General features: G+C 41.4%; 1 protein-coding gene across 1 annotated transcript in view; it reads left to right on the top strand.

Annotated features, from left to right (window-relative positions):
* Positions 1-10,018, top strand: part of nrm (neuromusculin) — an 80,000-nt gene that overhangs the window by 68,901 nt on the left and 1,081 nt on the right. Inside the window, exons 22-23 of the mRNA XM_018028461.2 lie at positions 2,509-3,099; positions 5,390-6,154. Of these exons, the coding sequence (XP_017883950.1) occupies positions 2,509-3,099; positions 5,390-6,151 (1,353 nt within the window). The 3' untranslated portion in view covers positions 6,152-6,154. The remainder of the gene's footprint in view (positions 1-2,508; positions 3,100-5,389; positions 6,155-10,018) is intronic.

Raw genomic sequence — 10,018 nt, 5'->3', positions numbered from 1 at the left:
ATTGAATTAAACAATCATCGATGTGAAAAGAGAAATTGGAGTTTATATTTTTAAACGAGGTAATATATTTGGAATTATAACGAGTCTCGCTATCTTCCACTGAATGTCCGCGTCGTAAATTTGAAAACTACGTTCAATTATAATTGACAATCCAACTTGAAGTCTCTCATTAAATTCGTATCTCATTTGGAAGTTCGTGAGCCCTCGAAAGTAAATTGAGACCGCGGAATTTCACCAGCAGTACTTGGGAAATCATCGAGAAAGTTAGTTCGCGATAAAAACAGCGCTCGTCTTGCCATTTATTATGTATATATTTTAACTGCGATCAGGCAGTCATCGAGCGCGGAAAAAAAAGCGGCCGGGGAGGGTCGGGGGACGTTAATCGGCGAGCGTCACGCGGAAAGGCCGAGGGCGAAAATTACGGGAACTTTCAAAGCGTGAAATTCATCCGGTGAGAGCAGAAGCAGCGGGCACGGTGGCGCCGATAAAGCCTCTCGCTCTCTCTGTGTAGCAGAAGCGTGAAGGGTTAATGAATGGATATTCAGGCGAATCGGTGCAAACCGTGGTATGCCCGCTTTGGATAAACGGTGAAACCTAGTCGCGAGCGATCGCGACGCGACCTGTCATAAATCGTCATCGATGCGCCAATAAATAATTGATCGATATTGCGGGCGCGCATAGCTGTGTCGGAATTAAGCGCGGTGATAACAAATTAATTTTCCGCTTGTTGCGGTGAACGCGACTGTTCTTCTTCATAGCAGTTTTATTCTTGGATCCCATTTATTCTCGTTCACGAGTCTCCTCAGTATCGCTCGTTTGTCATACAGTACTCAGTAATTCTCGATACAGCTCTTATAATTACAACCAGATCGTAACTTTAATTACAGGATCATTCACTTATCTTGTTAATGTCAGTAGATATTAATTGAAATATCAATGGAAATAGAGATACGATTTTACGGACATTCATCAAAGTTCATTACAACAAATTACTGTGTCGATGAATCGTCAAACGAGCGAGACAAGTTCTAACTCAATATTCTTAGGAATACTTCGGCGGGATTGAAGCCTGGACGAGTCAACGTGTAAGTACAGGTAAGTGGAAGGATCAAGAGCAGTGTGAAGAACGGCTAGAAAAACAGCCTGTATTTTTTTTTCGCTTTGATTCCCGTTCTTTTTTTGTGCTCGTCGTGTACTCGGGCTTGGCCCGGCAATTGCAATACGGCCCGATTGAAATGAAGCAAACGCGGCGACAATAGCCGCGTCTCGATGACCGGATCTCATTCTGCAGCCAGTATTTCTGTTCTGTTTGCCCGTTTGTCCTCTGTTTACACCGCTCAGTTGACAGACCAGCGACAATGGCCAAGCCAAACCGGTGAATAAATTTTTCTCACCGATTCGATCTTCCTCAACTCAAAAATAGACGAATTTGTTAAGCGCAGTTCATATTTTTTGTCATATTTTAAGCAATGGAAATGTTTTTCATAAATGTTAAAACAATTATATGAATAATTATATAACAATTATATAAACGTGGTGAACCAATTGATTTTAGAATTAATAATAAATATACCATAAATGAGAATGAATCTGATAACAATTGTTGATCCAACTGAAGTTACGAGAATCCGAAGAAGTAAACTGGCTGCGGTTCGAAGATAATGTCAAAGAAACCTGGAAGCTGTTCAGCCGCGATCGGCGAAGTTGCCCGCGACAAATATGGAACGATTAAACAATCGCTTATCTGGACACGCGCGATGAACGTTTTAGGAAACTTCCGATCGGGCGCCGCCGTTTCAACGTTATCCGAAATTGAATACGGAAGTACTTTCGGAACGATGGAAATTAATAATAGCCGCTGCTTGCGCTAGCGCGCTTTTATTTATTCCCGTCTGGTTCCCGTTTAAATATGAACGGCGAAACGAACGGTAGTTACCGAAGAGAAGAGTTATGCCCGATATTCCGGGCAACTTTCCGGACGATGGAAATTCGCGAATGTTTACGGCGGAACGCGATTTAAAACGTGAAATTAATTAATTTACCGGGATTTTGGTAAAAAAAAAAAGTATATTTTTTTCTTGTCATGTACCACGAACGTTGCGATTTTAATAATAGGAAATGAAATAGGATTTCTCTCTGAAAAGTGAACGGAGAAATATCTTTTGTCTCTGATTTACGATATGCAATTTCGATTTGACGCTGAACCACCTGAAGGGTTTCAATTCTTTGCACTCCCATTATGTCAGTAGAAGTCACGTAAAATCTGCAGTAAAAGAATCGAACAATCTTTCCAAATGTCTAAATTAATAATTAATTTCCGAATCAAATTGACTATTCGTAGCACAATAATTATACATAAAATTGGAGGTAAAATTTGTATCCCGAGATTCCACCTTGCACCGTAGACGATAAAATTTTAGCTAGCCATTCAGTAAGTGAAACGAGCGGAGATGGAGTGCAAAGAGAGGATGTCGAGGATAAGTAGAGGCCGGTTGTCTTTTGTTTTAGTCGGCTTCCCCTATGTTTGCCCGAGTTTCGGCTTTGCATGGCACGTTGCATCACCTCCATCATCACCACCATCACCACCACCATTCGGTGCCGAGCTCTCCGTATAGCACGCGGCCGCCTAGCAGAACGGCGTCGCTCTGCGACGCGAGTTCCGGCTACGAGTCGACCAGGAGCCACTTGGGCCCGCACTATAGCGACTACAACGTGCCCAGGGGCTGCAACTCGCCCGTCCTCAGGTACAACAGTCTGAAACCGCGACGGAGGAAGCACAAACGGTCGCAGTTCTACTCGCTCAGGCTGTGCAGGCGGCACGAGTACGCCCAGAGGAAGTATCAGATGTACGCGATACCGATATACAAATGTCCGCACAAAACCGGTAGCACCAGCACGATCGCGACGATGGTCGCGGCGGACACGTCGTCGTCGAACGAGAATCGTGTGAGCGACGGCGGCGGTCAATCGAAGCCCGAACAGCCGCCAGTTCCGGCGCCGAGGAAGTCGAGAAAGACGGATCCCTCGAAGCACGTCTACCAAAACGTTCCCCCGCCCGTTTTCCCACCGAAAAACGACGGCTCATTACCTAGGACTAAGGTTTGTCGACTCTACTCGTGTATCTACTCGTTCCAATGCTCGCCCGCATCCGAGGATCGTTGCTGTCGCCACAGAGAAGAAACCCTCGGTTTCTTGCTAACCGAGTTGAATCCAGACGCGATGCGATTGATCGCTTGCTCGGGTGATCGATCCGCCGGATGGATCGTTCTCTCCACGAGCACGTTTTTATCTAGTGGCCCGGAAATAGATAAGAAGATTCAGTGAAATAGTTTTTCGGCTATCAACGTCAGGTTCATACGAGTATGTCATCAATGTCGCGTGTAAATTATTATTGAAAACAGTTAGAGACAGAGTATACTTTAAGGCGGCAGGAATGAGAAGGATGCTGACATTTCATAGAGAAAGTAAAAATCCTGTTCTTTAAGCAGCACCAGTTTTCTAATAAAATTAGCGTCGCACCTACTGCATGAGTACGATTTACGTTTCCGCAATAGATATAAAACAACAGCTTCGAGCAAATAGGAGGTAGAGTTGCTGGAACTTGCCGAGTTATAATCGGAAATCATATTTTCCCTGCTAAGCTGGATCTGGCCGTCCATGTAGCGACCGTCCTCGCGTTGTGTCGGCCGCGTATCAAGTAAGTTTTCACTCCCCCCAGGCACACCTACACGACACGAGTATACACGTAAAGATTAAACCAGCACGCGTGCACGAGCCGCTTGTCGCCGGAGCTTTTCAAATTCGTCCATCAAGGAGGTAAAATATTGTTTCAATGTTTCCTTTCCAATGTTTTTCCATTCCTTTTCTGTACATTACAAACGGCAAAAACAGTCGCTTGCTTGCTTATGCGAACCGAAGGAGAAATGCAAAATCGATTACTGAGAGTCTATTTGCTCGTTCTTCTCGAAAAGTATTTTTTAAATCGATAAGTATTAGCTATTTCACTGATCGAATTCGGAAAAACAAAATTATGGATAAATCCATAGGTATTACATGATTAACAGTGTAATATGATTTTCCACTTTTAACTCTGAATTGTGTGCATTTCAATTCTCTCTGATTCATTTCATTTCTGAATTATCGACTTGCACGTCAATCATTTCTAATCGGCGTATTTCTCTATCGACGTGTTGATATGTCGATGCTGCTCAAAAATCAAACCTATTGATCACGTAAGATTGACACGTTGTTTACACGTATATTCAAAGTAATCAAAACGCTCCGCTCGTTATTTATCGAGCAAACTTTTATTTTGTCTAACTTTAAATGAACATGTAGTAAAAGAAATATATTCATCCATGTTCCAATACAGAAATTGATATTGCAAAGTAAACAAGATTTATAATTAAAAGAATACACCGTATAAATGATCTTTTAATTAATTCAAAGTATGATTGATTTTATGTTAAGATTCGTTTCATTGTCGCTGAATCAAAAATCTCGTCATTGAATTGGATAATAGTCAGACCGTGAATTGTTCTATCCATAATTTTGAAACCGTGAAACAGCTAGTTCATCTTCGCACTTCGTTTACGGAAAACGAGATTTGGAAGGCGAGAGCGTGACAAGTACGTCCGCGTCCGTCACAGTAGTTTCAATTATTCAATCGGACTCGATACGGGCGTTCAAAAATCCGGACACGAATCCCGGAACGCCAATCCACGAGCGATTACATTTCTCCCCGGTTGCAACGCGACCACCGATTACCCCGTCGGCACCACCGAAAGACGAAATAACATTTCGCCTCCAGGCTTACTATCACCACATACACGGTGTCCACTAATACCCAGAACGTGTCTGACTTCGTATTTGAAGTATATAGCGTACGTTTTATTTAACTTCATTCAAAATTTTTTATTCAACACATTTTATGATTTCTGTTTCATGTTTCGTATGATAGTATTTTGTATTTTAATGGTGATGGAATTTGTGAGTCGTTCAATTTCTTATATATTTATTAAAGAAATTTAAGAAGCAAGGTGAATGTTCCAATTTTTGTTCACGTCCCAATTTCTACTCACTAGCTTGTTTTTCTATAAATTTAAGATAATATATAAAATATGCCAGTGAGTAGAAATTGTGACGTGGACAGGAAGTCGGGGCATTTACTTTAAGATTTTTATATCTGTACATAATTTGTAAATAGTTGAAGTCGCGTTATCTCGTAAATAAGATTAAAATACGATTGCACGCCAGAATGTTGTTAATTCATACTGTCGACTGAGTATGGGATATTGTTTGAATACCACGGGACACCGTGTACAATCCTGTACTAACGACGCCTCCCCGGGCGGGCTGTATCCCCAGCGACTAACCGTGCCTGTTGCAGACCAACAGCCTATACAACTACAAAGAACACTACCAGCAGCAGCATCGGCAGGAGATGCAGCAGTACAGTTTCCCGTTACCGAGCAACAGTTCCAGTCAACTAACACTGCCACTAACGCGCAGCCTGTACCATTCCTCGATAGTTAGCCCCCTGCAGACTTCGTACGTTCACGCGAACAGCCGTCCGCCGACTATCGCGCAGCAGCAGGAGAACCACCTGTCGATGGTGGGCCCGGATGACGAGCACCAGCAGCAACAGAATTACACGAATCACGACGCCGCGAGGCAACCGCCGCGACGGCACGCGAGCAACCGGTCCAGCGACCGGGAGCGACAGAAATCGTATCGCAAACAGAAGCGGGCGGACCGTAAGCAGAAGCAGAGACGGTCGGACGCCTCGAGGAGGTCGGACGCGTACGCGACCGCGCCGTCGTACGAGACGAGCTTCCATCAGGTGAACAGGTCGCGGGACCAGCCGCCGGACCTCGGCATTCCCGAGACCTGCAAGATCGCCTACGACTACTACGAGGACGAGATCGCGGAGTGCGCCGCCGAGCGTCACCGGTCGAACCCCAGGCAGCAGATCTGGGAGAGGCAGGCGAACCGCTGCCCCGAGTACGCGGAGGCGGGCGACGCGAAGACCAGGAACAAACAGAAGAGAGCGTCGTCGAACCTCGGCGACGGTCGCTCGCCGTCCGCACCGACGATCATGCAGTACTCGGAGCTGCACTTCCGGGACGTCGGTCAGGAGATCGATGTCTAAAAGGTCAGTAGACAGAATTCGCGTTGACGGTTACCAGATTATTAAAAACCAAGCGAATTGATTGATACAATTAGTCGAAAGTCTGAATCTAAACATGAATTTCTTGATCACAATTTTAAGGAGGAACGTGATCTCGCAGATCACAACGTATTAAAAATCATTTCATCATTATGACAAAAAATGCAGCCATTATTTAAGAAATAAATCATTCATTGAATAATATCTGTGGCTATACCTTATTTGTATTTGAATCTTAATTTGTTTACGACACGAATACAGGTAGGTTTTATATTTTATTTCATTTGATTGTTTGATTGCTTTCATCTGGTGTTTTCTCTTAGTTGTGAATTGATATTGCCTTTGCGTTTGTCTGTTTTGCCTTTTCTCTTGCTTTTCTTCTAGCTTGCCAATAGCTTTTATAATTGCAATCATCAGTGGTTTGAAATCTTTTTTTTTTTTCGTTTTGTGTCGTTTTATTTTTATTCCCTCATCGACGGTCGCTGGTAAGTATTTCAATTGGAACGAGTTAACAAGAAAAATCAATTAAACCGTGTAAAATCGAAACCGGGTAAATTGAACAACGCGAAATGAAAAACCAACATTAAACGAATTTCAAATTCGAATAAGTCTCGAATGTTTAACGATTCCAATCACGGGACAATTTCTATTTGGGACATCGAAAACGTTACACGGTTCTACGATTACATGGATTTTTAAGTTAATTGTAATGCGCGCGTCAACAATTTTCTGCAACCATAGTTTTGAAACGATTGGCATAAACTTGTCGCGGTGCGATGAGTAGAAGGGCTGACAAAATAATTGCATAATCGATGAAATCAACTTCGGATATTATCGTTTACAACGTTTCAATTTGAAGAAATTGTTAAGAAAGAGGAGCAATTTCGCCGGGGAAATGAAATGCGAGGTTCGAGGGAATTACCGGAAAGTCGAATGGTGTCGTTTGTATCCATAACTGTGTACGACGTCGGCATACATAACAATTGTATCTAAATGTTTGTTCGTAGGAGGGTCAGCGGACAAAGAGCGATACGTACATTTACTAGGACATTTTGGCGTCCGACATGCCTTGTAGGTACAATGTCTTCTCTTTGAGTTACGTCGTATGGCTTAGATTTGTTATCAAACCAACGTACACGTATCAGCGTATGGTCGATAAAACTCTTGTTTGTAGAAAAAAGCTTTCAGTATTGTAGCATACAATCCTTTGCACTTGAGAGACTCACTTTGAGAGAGCAGATACGAATCTATCATTTTTCGTGACGAGAATGTTCATAAAAAGAATGAATTATAACAATTGTATGAAACATTCGACAAAATCAATGACCTACATGATAATCTGACCTACATGATAAAAGAAGCCTTCAGAGAAGCAGATATAGAAATTAAAACGAGTTGCTGAAGATACACTAACTTCATTTAAGTGGGCTATCAAATTTAACGTAGAATATAAAGATAAGGGCAACGTTATGAAAGTATACTGCTTCATAATGCTCTAATTCCCTGCTCATTATCACATTACAAGTGCAGACCTTGTGAAATCGATAATCACTGGCCGATAAGTGGCGTCAGTTATTTCTTTCTTTTTTCTATCAATCTTATAAAAACTTGTCTAAAAAATAATCATAATTAATAGTAATTTATTACAATTAAATAAAGTGAAAATATTCCATGTAGGATTAACAGTTTTAATTGGCAAGATAATTGAAATAATTATAAAGAATAAAAGATTTGTTTTAGAAATCGTGGATCCTGGAATTAAACCGAATTCCTGTTTCTCAGATTTTCTTGAAGTTTAACTTTTAGAATAACGGAACAGTCACGTCTGCGTCATGAACTCCAATCCCGATCGCAAACTTTAATATACGTCCAACTTGAAACTTACGAACGTTAGTTTAGACGTGAACAGTTTCTTGCAAAAAGATGCGGTGACGATTTTAGACAGCATTTCTAATTCGTAACAAGTGCAAAGGATTAACTCGCTCCCCGAAGTGCACACGATTTCCGAATGTATGTAAATATGTACACCGCTTTTGTTAGTCGTGAGGAATTATTTACAAAACTCCAATTACAAGCAAAGCGCATGTAATGAAAAATTATAAAAAACGAGTACTTTACTGTGTCACAAGGTATAGTAAGAGAAGCACGTAAATGAAATTTAACCCATTCGTTGCCAAGGACGAGTATACTCGTCTTTGGCAGGGTGTCACGCATTGCCAGGACGAGTATACTCGTCCTGCTTTAAATATATTATAACATGCAGGCTCTTTTGAAGGCCCATTGCCAACGACGAGTATACTCGTCTTTGGTTTTCTGCTTCTAAATGATTATGTATGATAATATATGTGCTCTTACCAAGAAATAACTTGGCAGCGAATGGGTTAACGAATACACTTAATAATTAATGAAAAGATTCGTCATAGAGGAGACGTCGAACGTGAAAATATGATTCAGGTCTTTTGCACGTCCCATTCATTATAATTACTAGACACCACCGCGCGTGCCAATCAGCAAGATAATGATATTATCGCGTATCACCGTGGAGCGAAGATCTGATTATTTAAATTCAAACAACAGCGAACAGTTTGCCTATTCGATGAGTGAATAAGGTCGTTCGACTGAAAACTTCGTGCCCGATTCACCGACTGGTCCCCGCGTTTGATCGTGCACGCCAAAATTTTAGAATGATCGCGACGACAACCCCGGCTCTGTAGCTGGAGTTACCAGCTCAAATGGTTGCTTTACGAACGTACAGGGAAAAAGCATATCGGTATACGTACACATATCGCTCGCGCGTGCCCTGGTCTTCATTCGGAGTTGAACCGCGAGCTGCATATTCATCGCGTGTTTCAATAGTTTGAGGTTTCACTTGCACACAGAACTGCTGAATGAGTGCACGGTTCTTTTTTGTCAGAGATACGAATGTTCCGGGCGGCGGTATTAGGTTACTATTGCGAATGAAACTCGCTTATAATCGAGCAACGCGTGGCAAAGCAGAAAATAAATAAAACAAGTAGTAGCACACTGTGCTTGGTCAGACATCTTATCCTCCGAGAATTAACTTCAGAATTGACTTTTACGCTTACATCTGACATCGTGTTATAGAATTACATCGACTTACTGAAACTTTACTTTAATTTAATAAATAAACAATAATGACATTAATAACTAACAAACGTGGCAAGTAATAAAATATCAAGCATTGTTGAGCAATATTTTTATACAGAAGTTGTTGGACTTTAATTCTTTGGACTAATAATTCACGGCAGATAGCGTGAAATAAACGGAAAGATATTCGTATCGACACGCTAATGTCCGGAATAGATTTCTTAGCAATTGTATCGTTGCGCGGTCAGCAAAAAAGTCTGCTGAACCCCCGAGTTCAGCGTCGTTCGTTTTCTACTCTCTTTTTCTGTCCGGTGGCTCTGCAATTTTCTACGCCTCGCCGTGACATAAATGCGGCCGCGAATGCATCGAAGCAATAGCAATGAAAACGGGGAAATATCTACCGTACGAAATAAAATACAACGATACGGTTTTAATCAATGCATCATGATAAAGCAAAGGAAAATATTGTTAAAAGCTAAAATATTAAAGGGTGTTTCTTTACTACATTGCATAATGGAGATTTATGCATTCATAAGAAGGAAAAACAATTTTACGTACCAAATAAATATAATTAAACGAAACATTATGCTTAATTAATAAGCACACAAAGACACGTGCGAATAATTAATTAAACAATGTTAGTGATCATTAATTACTTTAGTTTGCAGGGCGAAAGTTAATTAAAATAAAATAATATTTGAGATCCAAATGAAATAAATCATATTGAAATATCTGTACAGA

This window comes from Ceratina calcarata, unplaced genomic scaffold (genome assembly GCF_001652005.2).
Source record: "Ceratina calcarata isolate Rehan_Ccalc_2016 unplaced genomic scaffold, ASM165200v1 scaffold453.2, whole genome shotgun sequence".
NCBI lineage: Eukaryota > Metazoa > Arthropoda > Insecta > Hymenoptera > Apidae > Ceratina > Ceratina calcarata.
The sequence above is the reverse complement of the archived record's forward strand: the minus strand, read 5'-3'. Positions and strand labels throughout refer to the sequence as shown.